Source organism: Balaenoptera acutorostrata, chromosome 5, assembly GCF_949987535.1.
Source record: "Balaenoptera acutorostrata chromosome 5, mBalAcu1.1, whole genome shotgun sequence".
Taxonomy (NCBI): Eukaryota; Metazoa; Chordata; class Mammalia; order Artiodactyla; family Balaenopteridae; genus Balaenoptera; species Balaenoptera acutorostrata.
Window position 1 is genome coordinate 91,909,911 of NC_080068.1, and position 23,004 is coordinate 91,932,914.

General features: G+C 35.7%; 1 protein-coding gene across 3 annotated transcripts in view; it reads right to left on the reverse strand.

The window, feature by feature from the left end:
* Positions 1 to 2,073: 2,073 nt before the first annotated feature.
* The window catches only part of ZCCHC4 (zinc finger CCHC-type containing 4), a 55,724-nt gene continuing 34,793 nt past the window's right edge, over positions 2,074 to 23,004 (reverse strand). The window contains exons 5-11 of one of the 3 annotated variants that reach the window (XM_007168451.2): positions 20,279 to 20,429; positions 18,616 to 18,716; positions 11,317 to 11,438; positions 10,997 to 11,072; positions 9,501 to 9,552; positions 8,853 to 8,997; positions 2,074 to 4,641 (exon numbers count right to left, since the gene is read on the reverse strand). In XM_007168451.2, the coding sequence (XP_007168513.1) occupies positions 4,506 to 4,641; positions 8,853 to 8,997; positions 9,501 to 9,552; positions 10,997 to 11,072; positions 11,317 to 11,438; positions 18,616 to 18,716; positions 20,279 to 20,429 (783 nt within the window). In that variant the 3' untranslated portion in view covers positions 2,074 to 4,505. The remainder of the gene's footprint in view (positions 4,642 to 8,852; positions 8,998 to 9,500; positions 9,553 to 10,996; positions 11,073 to 11,316; positions 11,439 to 18,615; positions 18,717 to 20,278; positions 20,430 to 23,004) is intronic. The other 2 variants (XM_007168450.2, XM_007168449.2) reach the window with 2 other exon arrangements.

The window sequence follows — 23,004 nt, forward strand, 5'->3', positions numbered from 1 at the left end:
GGCAGCAACTTTTATTTCCTTTTGTCCTCTTTAAGCATGTGGAATGTTTAGGCTGTCTACCTCTAGTTTTCTCCCATTCCTCACCTCCACATTTTCAGATGAAGAAGCTGGCCCATCTAATCAGCCTTCATTTCTTAGAGATCACCGGATGTCACACTGCTAGTCTGCAGGGGTACTAAGCAACACAGTAGTGTGAGAATCTTGTGACTGTCCAGCTAATGGGATAAAACTCACCCCTCAGATCTCTGAGATCTGCTTGCTTACTTTTGGTGCTTTTTTCCCCCAGTCTTGCTGAGTTAACATTTATACTAAGTCGCTTGAAATCAAATAGTAGAGTTCTTATCTTCACTTTTTTGCAGTGACCTTCTAGCTGACCCTCAAGTAATTTTACCCATGTCCTAATGTTCCAATTAAAACCGCATCAAGTAGGTCAAATTGGATTTTCCTTTGCATTTTTTTAAGCTTTTCTTCCTTGGGCAGCTCTAAGTGTATTAGCGTCTTACTGACAGGCGGCACAGTTGGGTTTGGGGGCGTAAGTGGCCATCTCCATTCACCCGGTCCATATTTAGGAGCAGCTTCTACTTGGAGGGTGGAGAACGGTGTTAGCCTGGGCGCCTGCTTCCCAGGCTTGTGGGAGGAGGAATGAGGCCATGCATACTGCAACTGGTTGTCTCTGATATCACCGTGTGCAAGACACAGCTCTGGGAGCCAGTGAACATTCACGATGATGTCCACAGGCCCCTGCCATCAACGAGTTTCTAATCTACGTGGGGGAAACAAGCACAAAGAGTTGTTCTAATGCAGGGCATGATTTAAGTACCTGAAAAGAAGTAGAAATGAAAAGACACACAAACACATACCTATTTTTATTTCACTGGTAAGAGACGTACTGTTCCACTGGACACACCAACAAGGACATCACGAAGGAGGTGGTATCAGACAAGGAAGGACCTTTTATAGGCTGTGATTTTATATTTAAAAATTAAATATCTTGTTTTATTGTGCTTCGCAGATATTGTGGTTTGTTTTACAAATTGAAGTTTTGTGGCATCTCCGTGTTATGAGATGATGTTTAGCATTTTTTAGTAATAAAGTATTTTTAAATTCAGGTATGTGGATTTTTTTTTTAGACAATGCTACTGCACACTTAACAGACTACAGTGTGGTATAAATGTAACTTTTAGATGCACTGGGAAACCAAAAAATTCATGCAACTCCCTTCACTGAGATACTCAATTTATTGCGGTGGTCTGGAACCAAACCCACAATATTTCTCTGATGTCTGCCTATAGTCAAGCTTCTCCCAGATGCCTAGTATTTTACAAACTGCTTTGAAAAGGGCAGAAATCAACTTAAGTGTTTTTCTTAAAATAACCTTGAAAGCTGAATTATTCTAAGTTTAAAGACTTCCAGATAAGGCTGCCAATCTTGCTCACATAGCACATCCCAACATTTAAACCCTCCGTGTTGGGATAGTCCTCCTGTTGGCTCTGAATTCCTCCCAATATTGTTTAGGTCTGTTTTCCTTTTTTCAGTCCTTCTAAGAAAGAGAAAAAAACAAGTCCACTCCATATCTTAGGCATGCTTACTGTTAGGGAATGAATTGTGTCTCTCCAGATCTGCATGTTGAAGTCCTAACCCCCAGTACCTCAGAGAGCAACTGTATTTAGAGACAGGGCCTTTAAAAGGAGATGACAAGTAAAATGAGGCCATTAGGGTGGGCCCTAATCCAATCTGACTAGTATCCTTATACAAAGAGGAAATTTGGACACAGAGAGACACCAGGAGTGCGCACACATAGAAGAAAGACCACGTGAGGACACAGTGAGAAGGTGCCGTCTGCCAGCCAGGCAGAGAGATCGCACCAGGAACTGAATCAGCAGACACCTTGATCTTGGACTTCCAGGCTCCAGAACCGTGAGAAAGTTAATTATTGCTGTTTAAGCCACCCAGTCTGTGATTTTTTGTTATGGCAGCCCTAGCAAATGAATACACCTACCACCTGAAAACCTCTAGAAAATTCCATGTTTTCATGTTTCGGGGAAACAGAATCTGTCAATATAATCACAGAATAATACATGAAAAGTGCCTCAAGTGTGGCGCAGAATAGGAAGGGGTTTGGAGAGGAAGGTACTGGCTGCTATCAGGGACTCACGTGAGGCTTCCCAGGAGAGAGTGGGACTTGGGCCAGGGCCTAAAGGCTCCATAAGACTTTAACAGACGGCTGTATGGAGGGAAATATTCCAAACAGAAAGAAGAGAATAGGATGAAAAGATTGGGGCGTACTGGAGAAATAAATTAGTCTAAATATCAGACTAAATGTAGGATAAAAAACTGAAATCTGATCATCCAGGGCCTTTACAAAGTAACTTTGTATTTCATTACATTTTATAATATAAACAAGAAGTAGAATGAAATTTAGCTGTAGTTATTTAAGAAAAATGTCCTTTTAAAAAGCTTAGAAAGTTTTATCTGTCAAATTTCAGGAATTTTCTTCTATTGCTATTTTGAGTAAGTATCTTAATGTTCAGATAGGCAGATTTCTAATTAGAACAAATGACCTCATCTCCCATCACACTTTACCTCCCAGAGACATTTTTACATTCTATTAGTTTATCCTCTGAGAAAAGAAAGAGATTAAGTCCTTAAAATTAGTATTAATTGAACAAAAAAACAGAACCATCAAATTTCATATTTTTAACTCTCTAAGGAGGTAACAAAGTTTTTAAGTACAAAATTCCTGATTATAAGTAATACCCTATTTGCTCAATACTAAGATGGACATTTTTTTCACATTTCAATATTTCTGAAAAAAGATACATCTAAAATTTAATATATACAATTAATGAGATAAAGGTGTTTTCTCCCTGAAAAGCTATGATTACATCGAAAATGCATTTTACAATCGACGGTTATCTTAAAACTAAGAAAATATGGTGATGATAAAAACCATTGGCCATCAGGACCCAATTCTTCAGCAGTCATGGTCCCTCAGCTGTCTGAGTTTCTGGGGAGATTTCAATAGATTTTAACCACGGTATCGTGGACACCATGGAAGTCAGGCAATGTCCACATCTATGCCTGAATCAGAGAGGGGAACTCTCACAATGATTGTACAAGGTTCATATCTCATCCAATCACCTCAAAATCTGCCCCTCCTATCACCACAGGAACCCAGGTTAAAAAGGGGGCGAGAAGAGTTTTCTGATGCTTGTTAAGTCCAGGAGCTTAGCTCATCTTTTGATATAGCCTGATCTACCAGGACCACACTGATCAGGGCCACATGTGCGTATTCCACATCAGGCAACAAACCATCCTAACTTAAATACCAGGTGGAATTTAAATACCAGATGGAGTGCAGTTCTTCTACCTTTACTCTCAGGGCTAGCTAAGCCCAAGCAGAGATGCCTCCAAACCTGCTCTAAAGCAGTCATTTGGGAAAGAGAGAAAAGTCATTGTGCAAATGCAAGCCATTCTAAACTACTAAGTCTTAAGGAGATAATGAACTGTTTGTTCAAACTGCTCCCTTCCATGCTACAATACCTGACCACCCGGTGATTACCATTAGTGCTCCGCAGCCATCTTCATTTGTTAACGTTTCTCACGGGTAACAGGAGAACTGAGAGCCAGGGGCATGTGCCTCATTTAATTTCACCACAAACAAACCTGAGGTCTAACTATTATTGTCCCCATTATAATAATGAAGAAACAGTAGCTTCTAGAGAATGAATGACCTGGCTAAGGACATACAACCAGGAAGTGTTAGAATAGGAATGAGGATCACCAAAATATCCTGCCTTCTGCTACTACTTTTACAAAGAGAGAAACGTACTGCCTAGGTTAAGAGACACGAAGATGACAGAGCAAGTCATAATTCTAAATACCTCACTCATTCAACAAACATTTAGGTGATTCTATACCATCAAAGGACAACTGCAAAAAGTATTTGAAAAATAAATATTTAATAATAATAATGTAACCATACTCATAATCTTTATATCTTTAGACTGCCTTTGTCAAAATTCTTTCCATCATCTTCAGATTCTGTCTAAAAAAAAATTATACACTGTATTTCTCTTTACAAGTGGGGTTTAAGCCACTGTACAATACTTTAATATTTAAAATATCGAACTTATACTCATGTTCAATGTAAACAAAACCTCAGGTTTTCATTCTCATTTTCTTCTTTCTTCCTGCAAAAGGACGCTTTATGCCCATTTTTCAGATAAAAGAGGCTAAAATAATACGACTGGAAGAGATTTAAAGACAGAAAAAAGGCACTGAGAGCTAGCAAACCAGCTAAGGATGGAACAACTCCCCAGGTCTCCAGAGGGGCTGCTGGGGGTGAGGAGGTCTATAAACTAGCAAATACCACCTGCCTACTTTCAAGCTTAGAGAGGTGCATACCTTTGAAAGCGACAGAATTTAAGTCCAGTGAGGCACTTTCAGAAAATGGCATCAAAGGTTGGACTATAAATCTTTCTTATTCGCCAGCCACTGGACATTTAAGAGCAAAGATATTGATGAGCTCTTTCTCTTCTTTTCTTCTTCCTTGTAACAGATGTATGATTCATGGACTGTCCTTTAGTGGTCTCCATTTTCATCTTATTGCTCTTTCTTTGCTTCTGCTTTCTGACAGCTCTGAAAAACAAGGTGCTAAATTATTTTGTAGAATGAGCACAGTGAATTATGTAATTATGTTGAAGTTTAATTAACTAGATAACCAAATAACAAAACAGAGGGGAAGAATTTACTGTATTATAAGCATAAATCCTCAGAATCCTAACCATAATAACAAGGAGATAGAGTCCTGACCAAGCAAAATGTTTGAGAAAAGAAATTTCTTTGAAAGATGGTGACTACAGATTTAGAACAATCTATTCAGGACAAACACACCACAGAAGTAAATAGTCAGGCCAATGAGTTGGGAGGTTTTTTGGTTGGTTTTTCTTTCTTTTTTTTTTTTTTTTTTGGTACATCTGTACTGCTCAACTCAGCACTTCAATCTCCAAATCCCTGAATTACATTTTTCAGAAAAAAGACCGATACACTGGTAGTTAGCCATGGTAGAAAAATGAAATAGCACAATGGAAAAAACTGAAAAGGCTTAAAGAGGCCCATCTTATAGTCCTACAGCTAATTTTCCTTTCCTCAGTAGATCTAAAAGTCCTGACAAGTGCCATACAGGATGCCCACATTTTGTGGTCTCTTCTTGAAGACTAGCTTCAAAATGAACAAGTTGAAGCCACTATGGAGAACAGTATGGAGGTTCCTTAAAAAGCTAAAAATACAACTACCATACGACCCAGCAATCCCACTACTGGGCATATACCCTGAGAAAACTATAATTCAAAAAGATACATGTACCACAATGTTCACTGCAACACTATTTACAATAGCCAGGACATGGAAGCAACCTAAATGTCCATTGACAGATAAATGGATAAAGAAGATGTGACACATATATACAATGGAATATTACTCAGCCATAAAAAGGAACGAAATTGAGTTATTTGTAATGAGAGGGATGGACCTAGAGTTTGTCAGAGTGAAGTAAGTCAGAAAGAGGAAAACAAATACCTTATGCTAACACACATATATAGAATCTAAAAAAACCGGTACTGATGAAGCTAGTGGCAGGGCAGGAATAAAGATGCAGATGTAGAGAATGGACTTGAGGACACAGGGTGGGAAGGGGAAGCTGGGATGAAGTGAGAGAATAGCACTGACATACATACACTACCAAATGTAAAATAGATAGCTAATGGGAAGCTGCTGCATAGCACAGGGAGATCAGCTCGGTGCTTTGTGATGACCTAGAGGGATTGGATAGGGAGGGATGGGATAGGTAGGGTGGGAGGGAGGCTCAAGAGGGAGGGGATATGGGGATATATGTATATGTATAGCTGATTCACTTTGTTGTACAGCAGAAACTAACATAACGTTGTAAAGCAATTATACTCTAATAAAGATATTTTTTTAAAAAAATGAACAAGTTGAAACCCACTCTCTAAAAAACGTTAAATCACACCAGAAAAAAAAAAAACAAAACACCCAGATCCTTTGTTTCAGGTGCTCTCTGAACTACATTACAGGCAATCTATAGCTGAGGAAGATTATTGGTCTATCCATTCACTTTCTCCAAGCTAGCAGAATCATGCCATTTATCATATCATGAACGAAGGGATGGGCTGGGGCTGCCAGTAGTGGCAAACCTGGGCATTTCCATGGCTGCCCAGCAATATCAATTGTTAGATTCACTTCTCCTAAACCACCACGAGTCCTAGGGAAATGCTTCTTCTTGATCGTCCCAGGACCAAAACCTGGGAAAGGAGCTTCATAAACAGTATATAATCTCCTAGTGGACCAAACTCAGCCTCTCTTTTTGTTCATTCAGTATATATGTTAAGTGTTGGGAATACAAAAATGAATGGACACAGTCTTTGACTTCAAGGAGCTGGGAGACTGAGACAAGGCAGATGCCACCCTTCCCTTTCCTTCCCCCTAATTTTTTTTAGGGGAAGAAACAGAGGCTATGAAATCATCCATGAGGAAGTGGCAGAACTAGTCTGATTCAGGAAACTGTGTTCTGAATTACCTTGACACTACATACTCTACTATAAATTATTCAGGTATGTAAAATGCTAAGCATATAGTAATTAATAAATAAATATTAGCGATTATTAGTAGCTCCACATGAATACTACTCAGAATTTTGCTTGGCAATTTTATATTTTTCCATGTTTAGATTTTTCACCATGGACTGGGGTATCCTATAAGTTCAAAATAAAACAAATAAAACAGTCATCTTTATACTGTTTTGTGCATGTTACATAAATCTCCTTTCCCTCCAGCCATTTTTTAAAAGTAGGATAATGTCCTGATAAGTGATGATTTAGCAAATTTAATGAAGTATAATCTCTTGATGGCAAAGTCAATGAAGCTATGCATGTCTGTATACAAAATTTAAACAAATTTTCTTTGGTTTGTCCACTCAGAAGAAGAACTAAACATGAACCAGATTTCACTAGAAGATACAGTAAACAAAAACAGAAAATATTCATTTGTAATATGAATAAATAAAACTTTCCAGAGATAAAGTCTCTCAACAGTGATAAACTGAGTATAATAAACTGATTGTTTTATTTTGCCTTAAAAATAAATATAAAATAAATATTTATAATATTTAAATATTATATTATATTTAAATTATATTATTATATTATATTTAAAATATATTTAAAAATAATATTTAATATTTAATAAATATTTATAATATTTAATATTATATTATATTTAAATTATATTATATTATAATATTATATTATATTTAAATTATATTATATTTAATATTTAATAAATATTTATAATATTTAATATTATATTATATTTAAAATATTATATTTAAATATTATAATTTTATTAATAAATTAAAAAATAAAAATAAATTGACCTAGTATTTGTCCTCTAAATTATAGGTATTTATGTAACTGATAAAATGAGCTCTAACCACAAGAGGGAGCCAACGCCATTCCAGATCACAGCCAAAGGAAAATGAATACCAAGGAAAACCAAATTAACATGACAACTATAAAACATATAAGATGAAAAGATCTTTTATGCCATATATGCTAAAAAAGCTATTAAGATTATTTTTTACTATTATAAAGAAAAAATTTTGCACTGTCAATTTCATTGTAAAATTTTTTTGAAAGCAATATCTGAAGATCACTGTTCACAGTTTAGGAGTCCTCTCTAAGAGAAGAAAGTGATACTATTTAAGAACTATCAGGTACACCACATCCTAAGGAATTTGGTCGTGAATTAAAACTGATAAAACCTAGTACTAAGAGATACTACATGATTTCCCTCAATGAAAACAACATATTACTATCAAATAGACTAGTCAGGGCTATTTAAGAACCAATAAAGAGCCTACATTGTATTACCAAAATGCAAATTCAGTTTCCACGTATCATAAGATCACAGAATCAAAGGCTAAGCATGTTGTTTGCAAGCAGAATTACATTGTAATAGTGCAACAACCCCAGATCAATCCTTTATTAGGTTGTATTCTAAAAGCTTTATAAAAAAATATAATACTCTTCAATACACCTCTTTAATTAATTTTTAAAATTCCACTTCTACCCTAGATTACTTAGTGGAAATAATTATTTAAAGTAAATTTGATAAAAAGTAATGGAAAAGGTAGTTTAAATACTAGGCAGAATTCAAATGGCTGGGCTTTAATGGAAAAAAATAATTTCTACTGACCAAAAAAACAAATGGAAAAGAATTCTAATACAATCACAAGTAGCTACTAAACCATCAGATACTTCTAATAATAATAGATGTTTTTTTTTCATCACAAGTCATATGATAGCTCAAAATTTTTATCCTGATCTCAACGGTCATGTAATGTTAAACTTGGCTATCTGGTTTTCACATCAGTAAAACAAGAGGACTCAATAGCTATAATCCCTTCAGTTTAAAAGGAGAAATGTGTAACATTCAAGTTAGCCCAGTTGAAATACCAATAGTTTTTCTAAATATACTATTGTCATTGGTATAACTTTCCTCTGAATTACACAGCTATATTACACAAATATATAGGAAGTTAGTCACTTTCTACCTTATATTTTGGTTATTTTCATACCTTACCTGTAAAATTTTAAGCTCTTTGACTCACCTTCATATCCTCCCTCTCCCCATCTATGCAAACAATACCTAACAGTGAAAGCAACAACTAATTTAGCATTTCTGGATCCTCTGATTATTGTGTACTTCTGTGTATTGCTCCGTACAAATAAACAAGGAAATTTTTTTCTAGTAAATAAAAGAATTCAACTAACTTGTTAACTTTCTTAGATGTAGAGATGTTAGGACAAGTACTCCGTTTATGATCTAATTCACCACAAATAAAGCAGCCGTCTTTAGGGCCCGTGCAAGAATGATCTGGAAGAGCACAGTGATTGCAAATGTTACAGTGGATCCAGGCTGTAAAATAAAAATTAGGTATTAGAAGAGGTTCATTTAATATAATTTTTCATTTGATTAACCTTTATGATAAGGAAGCGTGAATAGTGTTTACTTCAAATATTGTGATTGCTTTGCATAGCTAATTATAATTTGGCTAAAGAGGCCAAGGTTAAGAGGTTGGAATCCCATGTAAACCAGCTAACTTCTTTCTGATACATGGCAACAAATTCAGCCCTTCTGCCATGAGTCATGAGCCACTGACAAAATGGGGGCTGGCTGAGTGATACAAAACCCTGTTAAAACAAGCCAAAGCAAATGCAACACTGAAACAGGGTAAAGTCATGTCTCTCTTTGAAGGAGAGAAAGTACATTTTGGCAAGTGTAAAAATTAAAAAGCAAGTAAATTAATGCAAGTCTATATTATTTTTTTCTTTTGTAAATAGCTAAATAAAAATCCTATTTAGATGAAGAAAAAGTCAAATATTTTCAGAAGCTCTCAAACACTAAGTCTAAATACTTACAAGGCTTTACACACTTTTTGCAGAGAAAGCAATGATTCCATTTCCTGCCATCCTACAAAAACAATTTTTAAATTATGTTTAACTTGTCACTAAAAATCAAATTTCCACAATTAAAAATTAAAATGTCTTATTAAAATCTGTGTAAATTATTCATTCCTTATTTCTCACTTTCCTGGGCTTTACAGTTAAATACTTTGATTTTAATTTATGCATTTCTCTACTCAACTGAAATGCCTCCTTGATGGGCCCCAATTTCCTTAACTCTAAAACTGGAGGATTTATCTAAATGATCTTGAAAGTCCACTCCAGATCGAGCAACCCAATCTGCATAAAGAAGGACTCAATGAAAATTTCAAGAGAATTAATGATTCATAGTTTTTAATGTGTCTAGCTGGTATAATCCTTAATAACATTCATATTTGAGAACTTAATGTAATTTAGAAGGATAGAGGTTACTATTTGGGTAATTTAAAAACTGTGAAATAAAACATACCTAAAAAAGTACACGAGGTGCATCTGTCCAGTTTAATGAGTATTATAAAGTGAACACTGATGAACCCAACAAGTCAAGAGACAATACCATCAGTACTCTAGACACTTCCTCACATGCCCCTTCCCAACTCAGCATTCCTCCTTCCCCACTGAGAAACACCTATCTTGGTCACTTCCTTGTTTTTGTTTATTTTTTCCACTTACGTGTGCATCTCTAAATAATAAAATTTTGTTTTCCTCATTTTGTACTTTGTATGATCTGAGCATAATTTTTTTTAATGAAGAATACAGATAATTTCTAAACTAATTGGAAATATATAATCAGATGTGTTACCATAGTTAAAAACCAGTATAACCAGTAATATAATTATAAAGTTATAAAAAATGTACTTTCCAATAGTTATAAAAATATAGCCTTTCCTCCAGAGAATAATATGTGCGTATCAGCCAACTAAACTTCACATGTTCTTTCTGACTGTATTTAGTTAAAATAACCGAGTAACCTAAAGGTGATCCCACCTTCCTAAAAAAATAACTAGGAAGTATGTCCCCTGTAGTCCTTCCTCATCTGTAAAAAGCCCTGTCTACTAGTGCTGTGAGGAGTAAATACACAGCACATGTTATTAATTATTGCTTCATCAGAACAGTGATGGTATCTAATAGTTCAATTCCTTATTTGAAACACCTTAATTTTGCCCTCAACAAAATTTAGCCCTTATTTAGTGCCTTATTTGAAACACTAATAATTTTAGCAGTCATACAGTACCATATAAAAATAACTCAAATAGTTGTTAATGATGATGAAGGCAACTAAGTATTTTTAAAAGCCTGCTGTACTTTATAATTAGAGAAAAAATATTATATTAAAGTATAATTAATAAATGATAATACATTAATACAAATTATAATATTAACAAAATAACATTAAACAAATGTAATGAAACTAGTGACCTAAAATAAAACTAATATGTTTGAGTAAAAACACATTCTAAAGAAAACTGTACCTTGGATGTGCAAGAATTACAGTGTTCACAGTGCTGGTTCTCTAGAGAAACATATCGTTGACACAGAGGGCAAAATCTAAGGAGAAAAGAAAGACTGGAAGGAATCAGCTGCATATACTTATTGAGATTCACAAGGTAGATAAAAGTTCACAAGGCATTTGTTACAAAAGTTCGGTGTAATTCAAATTAAATTCAATATAACATTATAGGCCAAATTTAAAAGTAATAAAAGAACTACATGAGTCAATATGAAAGGCATTTGGTGTTAGATATATGGAACTTTATTTTCAGTGACTTGTGTATTTCAAGGTCTCTCTTACCTGTACCCTTCTTCAATAGGAAGGATTATTTTGTTGGGTGGGATATTGGTGAAAATACGCACAGGAGACTGTTTCCGTCCTGTCTTTCCATGTTTATAAAGTGCATGATTATCATAATCTACCTAGAAAGATTAAAAAGGAAAAATTTCTCAAATAAGTCAACATTCGTTAAGATTCTTTTACCAATACATGAACAAACTGATGCCAAGATACAAATTAAATCAGAGTATTTAATAAGTTCTCAAAAGCAAGAGTTTACTTATTCATCAACAGCCTCAGAGGGGCCTCTATGAGAGTAAAATTTCATTATAAAAAAGGTAAAATTTGTTATGACACATTCATGTTACCTAGGATTCAAAAAACAACTCTAATCTTCTTTCCATGCAACAGAATTTGCAGGAAAGGCTTTTATATAATTAAGACTTTAGCTTTGGGCATTAAAACATTCCACCTTTGATGATCTGTGCCAGCTTGTAGAGGGCTTTTCATTTTTTGCCTGCGAAATTCACTGCGTGTCCGTTTTCAGTTCCCCAAGGCTGAGTGCAGCCTCAGTGTGGCCCTCCACCATCACTCTCTGACAGAGCCAGGTGTGGGGGCCAGGCAGTGGCTCTGCCACTCGCTTTTATGTGACCTCAGGCAAGTTTGCATCATTTTCATCTGGAAAAGGAGGTTACTGATACTTACCTTGGAGTTGTTATGAAAGTTAAATGAGACAATGTATGTAAAACACTAAATTCAGGACTCGGCATATGGTAGAGACAGATAGAAGGATGGAGTGCAGAGGGACACCTATAACTATAGTTTTCCCCACAATGACTGTTTTGAACGTTTACCTCTCTCCTCAAGATCCCTAACTCAACCTTCCATTTCTGCAGATTATCTGGAAAGTAAAGTGAGGCCAACAAGCATGATTTCTATTAGCTTCTTGCTCCCGTCTCCTCCTCCACCCTATCATCCGTGCACATTCTCCATTTGGTTTTAAGCCTGCCGTGAATCCACCTGGCCACTAAGTGCGTCCATCTTCAGGTCAGTGATTCTCAAGGCGTGGTGTCTGGATCAGCAGCATCAGCGTTGCCTGGGCTCTCGTTAGAAATGCAAATTCTTGCCCACCTAGGACCTAATGACACAGAAACTCTGGAGGTGGGACCCTGCAATCTGTTACTTTTAACAAGCCCTCCTGGCACACTAAAGTTTGAGAACCACTGCTTTACATGACCCACAAGAACACCATGAGATTTTTATAAGGTTAATACACGTAGATCGCAACTTTCAAGTAAGTTGTAATAAATTCTTTAGATTCTAAATAAGGTTACACTTAAGAATTTACAACAGAACTGACTTGCAAAGTAGCTATTTAATGAGAGAATTACAAAAATGTAAGGAATCGATGACAATGGAAAGAGAGGCCTTTAATGGGAGGGAGATTCCTAAGCTCTCTCCATGGCTATGCCAATGCCTGCTAGATTTACAGGTGAACAAATTTAGGAAGACTAATTAACAAGCTTCAGCAGTGGGAAAAAAATAAGTACAGGATGAGGAGACTCAGCTAAATGAGAGACAGTGGGGGGAAAATAAAAGCCCTAGGGCGTTCGGCATGTGAGCACGCACAGTCCCACGTGGGGAGTCCACAGCCTATCACAAAGGTGTAAGAGCTCGTGCAGGCTCACAGCCAGCTTACACAGAACTGTAATGTCGTAACAAGGAAAGGAGACGAAGTTAGATCACATTTGAAGCCCTCCATTCAGCTGCTACATTTTAAGAGAGACATTAATAAAGCCAGTTCATTTCTATTGAAAGAAATGGGAATAAATAGGGCTTATAGTTTAACAGATTGGGGGTGTTTATTCAGAAAACAGATGACTGGGAGGATCTGATAGCTATGTTATAACCGAAGGCGTGTCATGTGGAATAGAAAGTAGACTTATCCTTTATTGCTTCGGAAAACAGAAGTAGGACCAATGGTTAGAAGTTAATAGGGAGCATATTTTATCTCCATATGAGAAAATTTTCTAACGATTAGAGCTATTAAATAAATTGAGTTGCCTTGTAAGGCTGTAGGACTTTGCTCAGGGAAAGCATTCAAGTGAGACTACATGACTGCTTGTCATGAATTTAGTGGAAAGGATTATTACATTGGGAAGTCAGCCTATGTTAAAGCTATGCATCTTTACAACTTTAAAATTCTATGAATATACGTCACCTATTAGAGGCTAAGATACAAAAGTAGATTTTACTTCAAAATCACCATAAAATAGTACCTTAAGTAGTTTTCTTTTAAAATGATTTAAATTCATAATTTTTCCCTAATGCACCTTCTCTATGTATTCAGTAAATATATGGTACCATATTAAATTCAACAAAGATATTTTGAACATTTATGAGTGTCATAAGAAAAAATATTCTTCCCAAGAGAATCTTATGAAGATTTTCAAATGCTGGAAAAGAGTATCTTTGAAAGATTTTTAGTAAATGGAATAGTCCATGCAATATAATAGATAGCAGATGGAAGAGAGGGGGAAAAAAAGAATTTCTTTATGGTTACCTAAGGAGTCAGAGAATGTGTGTGTCAGGGAGGTGGTTGATTACTTGATTTTGCATAACCTAATTGAGATTATTATTATTTTTAAATGTGGGTTTGTTGTGCTAATTAACTATAAACATATGGTATGTAAAATGCATGCTGCTAGGATAAATTAATGAACCTCTAACATACATCCATATTTCATAGCTTCATCCACACAAATAAACCTCCTATGGAAGTGCTGTAAAGCAAACACAATTTTGCAAATTGTGTATCACTGGTGGTAGAGCTGATACACCATTTTCCCATCATTATCCCTGACATTTCACTCACAATGATGATGAGAGGCATTTTCGAATAGAAAATTTCTCCCATGGAACTGATTAATGTGATGAAGTACTGTATAGAAATGAGGGAAAGCACAAAATCTCTGCAATTCCTAACTTTTAATTTTATCTATACACAAATTTCTTCTGCAACATGAGACTGAAACTAGTTATATGGAAAACAAGACATTCAAGTTGACAAACATTTATTATTCTGCACCTACTGTGCTCCAGGTATCATGCTAGGAAACAAAGCTTAAATAAAACAGAGTACATGTTTGTATTTTCATAAATCCCTAAAGTGTGTTCTGTTTAATTTCAATATATTCAAAAGATTCCAAGTGAACTCTTCAGCTCCATCAATCAACTTCTACCATAGCAATAAGGTTTTTTAGTCACACCATATTCCATGTAACCTCTTATTTTAAATATCATATGTATAGATATATACACAGACATACACATACATATATGTGTGTGTGTTATTCCTCATCACTTCAAATCCATTAAATGTTTTATGTTTATTGTATATTGAATTTTGAGAATTTCACGTGTCACCTTATAAGTTACAATCATTTCTCAGAAATTCCTGTCAAAACCTTTTCATTTCTGAACATGAAACCAGACTTGAAAAACAAACAGTTTTCTAAACAGGATGATTTTTTAAAAGACAGCTTTAAAAAAAAGCAAAGATCTCTACTTTTAACAATCCAGACAAATGTCCCAGATTAAGCAGAAACAAGAGATCATACATAGCATGTTCAAGGTGGAAGGGAAGTGAGAAGATCTAGTTCAGATATGGTAAATACAGGACCTGAATGCCATCACTCCCTGACCCTGACCCTGTGGCAGACATCACTAATCAGTCACGCTACTCTCTGCCACTGAGCCTGGTATTCTCAACAAATTCTCCAGAAAGTCACTACCAATTTATCAGGCTTAAGTCTAAAAGTAAAGCTTATCTGGCATCCCTTTTCTGGTTCAGTCATTTTATTTTATAGGTAAGGAAACAGAGACCTGGAAAGATAAAGTGACTTCCCTCAAGATTATATTTAATCTTCTGGAAGGCAGTGCTAAGACTCAAACTTCTTCTGACTCTAAATCAGAATTTCTTTTCATTACCAAATCCTTCTTTTCTAATCTGCCCTTAATAAAGCTCTCGGTTTTCTAGGTCTTTGATAGCTATTTTATTCTGTACTCATCAAGTGCTTTATCACTGAAGAGTCTACATGATTTATATTTTATGAAGATTTGCAGCATTTCCGCCTTCCTCTTACCTAAAAAGTATTTCCAAAAAAAGAGATTTAGTGATTTTTTTTTTTTTTTTTTTTTTTTTTTTACTGCATTGTGGTTTCGGGGCTTATAATCATCTCAGGCAAAGTCAGAAAGAAGGCCTAATCAAGGTCTATGGGAAAGACCTGTGAAGGAGGAGAGGTAACTTTCAAATTTTTCATTAGATGAAGGTGGCTAATATAAAAGGAAAAAAATTACCACAAAAAGAAGTTAAAGTAACAAAAGAAAAACAAAAAAAGAATGCAAAAGGCTCAGAAAGGATAATAGTAAGTCCAGAGAGAGTTTCAAAAAAAAAAAAAAATAGTAGAAAAATCATCAAAGGGGAGGTACAACAAACAAAGTTTACATATACCCTAGGAGATCTGGCAAACTCAGTTTCTCCCACTGAGCATATAATGGGCAGTAGTGTTCTCATCTTTAGTAGGAATCATGAAAAATGAAGATTTTTTTTGTTTTATAGGTTTTATTCTAATTCTTCTTCTCAACGGTTGGCTTTCTCTTTATTGGAAAGACTGCTTTTCACCCTGATACACATGGCCTAATTAGAACCTTTTCCACCAATGCACTGAATCATATGATTATTTTCAGTAAGCTTGGACCTCGGAACTAGTCCTTAAAATTAAAACTACAGTATTTCCAGAAGTTCTTTCCTAGTAACACAGGCTGTCTAAACAAACAATAACTGGTTACTCCACATTAATAATCGCTCTCATCTGCTTTATTCTGGATCTGCCTTCTTTGCCTCCTCACCAACTGAAACTCTTGCCCACAGTGAAAACTCATCTCTAAATGTGGATGAAACAGTTTTCTGAGGAACGATGTGTTTTGCAGTTAAAATAATGTGTTTTGTGACATTAAAATTGAAGAAAAGTTTTACCCCCACTCTGGGGCCATCTGAATGATGACTATAGTGATGGTTACGACAATGCTAATAGCAATAACCTTTTTTCTCTATTTGCTGTGTGTTAGGGATGAGGCTAAATCTTTTAATGTATTATCTCAAATAATTCTTAAAACCTTATGAAGCAGATATATTATTACTATGCTCATTTAACAGGTAAGATGAGTTTCAGAGAGTTAGATAAAATGTGTAGGCCTAGCTAGTAGGTGGCAGAACCAGCATTAGAACCCAGTTCCTTTTCAACTCCAGAGTTCATGCTCTTTTTAATTCAAATATTCATTCAACATGTATAGGGCACCTACTATGTGCCAAACATTGTACTAGATGATTATTCACTGTCAAAGGCAGCAGGTGCTCTTGGAAACCAGAAATAGTTTACTTAGTTAACGTCTTTAGGATATGTCAGTTATCTCTGCATTGCAAATGTCCATATTAGAAGCATCCTTCAGATAAGAAACAGAAAACTGGATGCCCTAAAAAGGAAAGTAAACCAGCTTTGAGAAGATATATGGTATGGATTTGCCTAAAGCAGAGCTCAAGAAGTCAAGGTTAAAATGACTTGTGCTACACACTTTTGGAAAGGACACTGTTAATATGGTTCAAGAGCCATAAAAAAAGTCCATTAAATTTGATAACGTAACTTTTGTAATTCTATTTTAGTTTTGGAAATTTATTTTAAGGGAGTTATGGAAAATATGGAAAAATTATATGAATAAAAGATGTTCATGGCAGTGTTATTTATAGTACCTTAAAGGTGGTAGCAACCTCTAAGTCCAAAAAGAAGAGAATGATAACATAGCCTATTAATGGAATAATTTACTTATTAAAAGCATAAGATTATGTGGCTACATTTTAAAATATACACTTATATAAGGCACCATGAAAAAAGCAGAATTCAAATTCATCTTCTATGATTACAAATATGTAAAAGTATTTTTTAAAAAGACTGGATGTGAATACAGCTGACCCTTGAACAGCATGGTTTGAACTGTGCAGGTCCACTTATTCGTGGATTTTTTCAATAGTAAATACTGAACCAAAGTTGGTTGGATCCACAGATGTGAAACTGCAGATATGGAGAAACCTCACATACAGAGGGCTGATTATAAGTTATACAACAATTTTCAACTGCACTCCTAATCCTCCTGTTGTTCAAGAGTCAACTGTACCTCAAAATTATAATATTTGCTATGTGAGGTAGAATCACAGGTAGGATCTGTCCCCTCATTTCTGGTAACACTGTTTCATTATTTCTAAATAATTTTCATAATAGTGTATATCTTCAAGACTAGAAACATTAGAACCAAGTGCTATAGGGAATTATACCCATTATCTTGTAATAACATATAATGGAATATAATCTGCAAAAATACTGAATCACTATGCTGTACACCTGAAACTAACACAATACTGTAAATCAACTATAAAAAAAAAAAAAAGAAACAAGTGCTACCTTGGAACAACTAGTGAAGACGGTTACAGTTCTAGAGCTGAAAAGCCTTAATCAGAGGCTAGTCAACTGCTCAGAAAAATCAAATAGAAAAATGTCATTACAAAAGTGGAAGCAGTGCCCACTTGGTGACCACACATAGTGATGGCGACAACAGCGTTAACCTCAGAACCCAAGGAAACGAATCCAGGAGAGCGGACACTGAAACAGAAGGTGAAGGACAAGGATGCAAAGGAGGAGGTCCAGTCAGTCTGCCCTGAATCAGCACACCCACACCTCAGCATCTCTGCTTCTCTGACACCCCACAACCTTGGGCACACCCCTCCTTAGAGCTCCTGGCATCCTCTGAGCAGCAAAGTGAAGTGTACATGGCATTCCACCCACCAGAAAAAGCAATTTATTTCTCTACAGCCTCTGAATGGAGAAAACCCATGTTCATAATGATGATCCTGGGGTGCTGCACAATCTTCTGGTGATGATGAAAGATCAGATCATTTGGTCTAAAACCTGGCTACAGTTCAGAATCACCTGGGAAACTTGGTAAAATATTTTTTCTTAGGGCTTTACCCTCTGATTTTGATTTAGTAGGTTTATTTTGGTACCTAAGAATCTCTATTTTTAATAAGCACCCTAGAGATTACAGACATTTAGGAACCACTGCACTAAGTTACATATGATATAGTTTTAGTGTTTCCTACAGCTTATAGTGTTTGCATTTACTAAAACTGATGAATCATCTTATCAGAATATTTATTTAAGCAGAATATCCATTCCCCAACCATGTCAGAAAACAGAATATTTACTATACCTGGTAATCCAGCATGCAGAAGCTTGGGAAAAACTGACAAATTCGAGATTCAAAAAAATAGGGAAAAATCCAGAATATGGGTAGTTCTTTGTGACTGTTATCTGATGGATCACAAAAAAAGAGAAAAGAAAATAAGAAACTGATATTAAAGAAAAAAATAAAGTAGAAAGCTGTTACTGAAAAACATATGGTATCGGGAGAAACTGTAATCCTTCAATACATTTAAATCATACAAAAGAAAGGATGATTTACCAGAGTACCATTTACAACTTGACCTTTCCCAAAAGTCAATGGAAACATTCTTTTATATCTAAACACAGCTACACATGGTACGTAAAAGTTATCTTTACATGCATATCACTATAGTCTAGGTAAAGGCAAAGATATTACAAAAAAAGTGGGAGATAAAAAATGAGCATCACTTTGAAGCACAAAGGTGGTTGTGATATGATAGAAGGAATCCTGGACCAAAAGGCAGAAGGCCTTAGGTCTGAATCTTAGCTCTGCCATAACTCACTATGCCAGTTTGCAGGGTGAATCCATCTTTTCTGAATCATGGAAGATTCTTATGAACAATTTTATCCAAATTAATTTTTATGAGAGACAGGGGACATAGCTATTAATTACAGAGCACCTGATAAAGGCTGAGTACAATGCTAGGTACTTTCTGTATGTTATCTCCTTAAATAACCCCTGGAGTTAGATGTTAATATAGTAATCTCATTTCACAGATGCGGAAACTGAAGCTGCAAAATTTAAGCAATTTGTTCAAATTCATGCAGCTAATAAGCAGCAGAATCAGTTCAAGCTCACAAAGCTTTTTATTGCTTTCCCAACAACAATGACTTTATGCACTCTGATAAGTAGACTTCACAACCAAAAATAAGTGGAATACTTAGCACTGTGAGTCATGTTTTAAATTTCATTTGCATCCCGTCCCCAAAGCACACTATTTATATAGCACAATTAATGGAGAAGCTTGATCACAAATTCCTGACACTCTTACATTTATCAACTTGCAGGTTGGAAACTGAAAAATGATTATACTGACTAATTAGATAATTACATAAAACACTTTGAAGTCCTAAGCCATTTTAAGCTGAATATCCCCCAGTCATTAACCCAGTTCTAGGGCTGGGTATCCATGTGACACTGATAACCACTGTTATGCTACTGGACAGCCAACCTTCCCACACAAATCTTGGCACAGTTTAGAGCTGTGGACCAGGGCCGCGGTGCTCTCCTAGAGTTCTGGGAAAGACTTTTGGAAGAGGAAATGTAAAGTCTATGAGGGCAGAGATAAGTGTCTGTCTTGTTCACCCTTCCATTCCCAGCACCTAAACAGTACCTGGAACATAGTGGCCATTCAGGAAATATTTACTGAAGAAATGCCAACAGTTCACTGCTATTCTTCATAATGTCCCCTTATGCCCACCAAAAACAAATACTTTACCTATGAGCCATTTTTAAAACACATGATTAGAATAATACGAAGTGCATCATGACGATAAAGTTATTATCAAATAAGCCTACTTTTAAAAAAAGACGAGAATGCAAGACGTGTATTTTATCAGTGCTCTGATTCACTGAGCTCGGCTAATTTTTGACAGGAAGTATATACCTAGATACATGTTTATTTTGCAGTAAGTAATAAATTACACACCTTGGCTTTGACCTTCTTTCCACATAGCAATTAACTTCTTGAATGTAACAGCCAGAGGTTCAACCAAGCCACCAAAAGGAGGATCTGTCACCATAATGACTCCTTCACCTTCATCTTTCTGTAAAAATGTTCTGCATACTTCAAGGGCAGCCTGGAACAAACAGAAATTCATTTCTAAATTAGGACTAAAGGGAGGTACTTCATCCTATTGGGAGGAGAATGCATTAGGCTCAGTCTCACTCTTCGTACTGAACTTCACCCATCCTGCCACCCCAGAGTCCCTCAGTGACATCCTCAAGCCTCTCTCATTCAGCCCCCGTAAGATTTTATCTTTGGGTTCCTTGATAAGTGGGTTTTTAAAATTGCAAATTCAAACACCATCACTATCAGAGGACTACACATTCAAATGGTTAAATTAAAAAACTAAATTTAGTAACCTAAAAGAGAGAAACTCATTACCCATGAGGACTATCTAAAATGCTAAATTCAATTCAACAAACAGAAGCAAGGACTGTGCTAAACACTGGAGACACAAAGACGAATAAGACATATTTTTTCCTGTCTGGTTTGTCCACCACCATAAGTTCAGGTTAATGAGAGCCAAGTTACCAGTTAAACATGCACATGTTTTTGAGTGCCACGTAAATGACAGGCATATTTGAACATGCAAAGTAAATAAATGAAAGCTCACAAATAAAGCTTATCCAGGCCATAAAACCATGCTATTAACACATTTTCCCAATAAGTTGACGTGTTTTTAGTGATTGCAAAGTTAACATTAAAAATTGTCTAGGATATTTATCACTTTTTTGCTTTGGGAGAAGTCAGTGAGAGACAGACCTATAATATTAGCTCTAATCTACTGACTTTGTACTTGCTTTCAAGTACTTATCTATAAAAGCAAATCAACACTTACAGTATACAAAATGGCAGAAGATTTGAAAGCTTAATGGCATTTAAACTTTAATAAACCTATATGTACTTTGTAATAAAATATATATTGTTCTACTACTAAATCAACTTAGAAGACCCAACTGATTAAAGGAAAAAAATCACAACATCCTAATCCCTTTTCTCTAGTAAAGTCTTTATTAAACTTCCTCCTGAAAGTCCTACAGCAAAGGATGGTGTCAAGAAGGTTAATCATTTTTCAAGTGCTGCCTGGCACTTCCTTAACCTGCCTACACGAACAAGGACTAAAAGTACAGATGATGTGACTGAAAAACCTTCAAACTGCTTAGAGTAAATCAGCTATACTCCAATACAAATTTTAAAATAAATTAATTAATTAAAACCCCTTAGAGTTAAAAGTAGAAAAAAGAAAATAAGTAAGTGAACGAGACCTGAACCCTTAACCAAATTAAAAAAGAAATTAAAGAATATCTTCCCAGGTAAGAATCAATGGTGGGATGTCCCATCCTAGGTTGCTGAGGGTCCTAATATTGACCACCTATGGGAAACAGACACTTGCTTATGCCACCAAGGTTGACAATAACTTAACTCTGTTCTTCATCTCAGTCATCACTAAAAAAGTGCTCGGCATTTTAAATAGCCACCTTCTGTACACACTTTAACCACCTTACCAATAAGGCATATGACATTTTTTATTACCCAAAAGACTATATTATTTGCTATGAAAAAAATCCTGTGCAGAGAACTCCTACTTTTTAATCCCATGAACTGTGAAGAGCTTCTGTGCAGTGGCAGAGGCTTAGATCCTCAAAGGCACATGGTACCTCAAAGGCTTATATGCCTTCACAGACAGACACCTAGTAGACACTTAAATACTTTGGTGACTGATTAGTAGATGGTAATCTCTACTGAAAACCCTGACTCCGTAAGTAGGTAGAAAAAGGGGAGACAGTAAAATCATTAAACAATAGTTTTCTGTAGATCATTCTCTACAGTTGCAGTGCTATTTAGTGGCTGCTCCTAAAATATAGAGAAAGGAGAGCCTGAGCTGGATGACTGTTTTCTTCTGTGAAACAGAACATGGAGCTCAGTCTTGGCAGCTTATTCCAACTGTTATTCTAGAAACTTGTAAGGTAATTCTATAAACTCTCAATAAAAGTTACATAGAATTTCCTAGAAAAGGCTACTTACATGTACTTTCTTAAGATATATGAAATTGCTAGCCAACTGTTCGGTATTTAAATGTAATTTTACTCTTGTCTTTATTGTTCAAATTAAAAAGCAAAATCATGGTCTGGTTGGTATTAAAAACAAATAAACAAATACCTGACCCACTACTGCAGCATCAAGCAGTAATATGAACTCAGTTCCTTCCTCAGCTGTGTCACCAGTGCTGACAACCCCCCTGAGCTCAAAGCCCCCCAGTTTCAAGAGACCACACTAGACACTTGCACGTCGATGTCGTGCCAGCCCCACAGACTCAACACTTCCAAACGTCACTTCCACACTTCCTTACTCTCTGTTTTGAAGAATGGAAGATGAATCCAGATCACGGCCCCATGTCATCTTTGACTTCACCCCCGGTACATTTATCACCAAGTCTTCTTTTTTTTTTTTTAGATTGAGGTATAATTGACTATAACATTATATTAGTTTCAGGTGTACACAGAGTAATTACACCCAGTCTTCTGGTTTCCATCTGTGAAATGCCTTCAGAATCCACTTCTTTCCTCTCTTTTCCCCACTGTCACTGTCCGAGGTGAGAAGCCCCTCTTCATCTACTGTCAAGCGATCTGTCAATTCCTCGTTCTCCT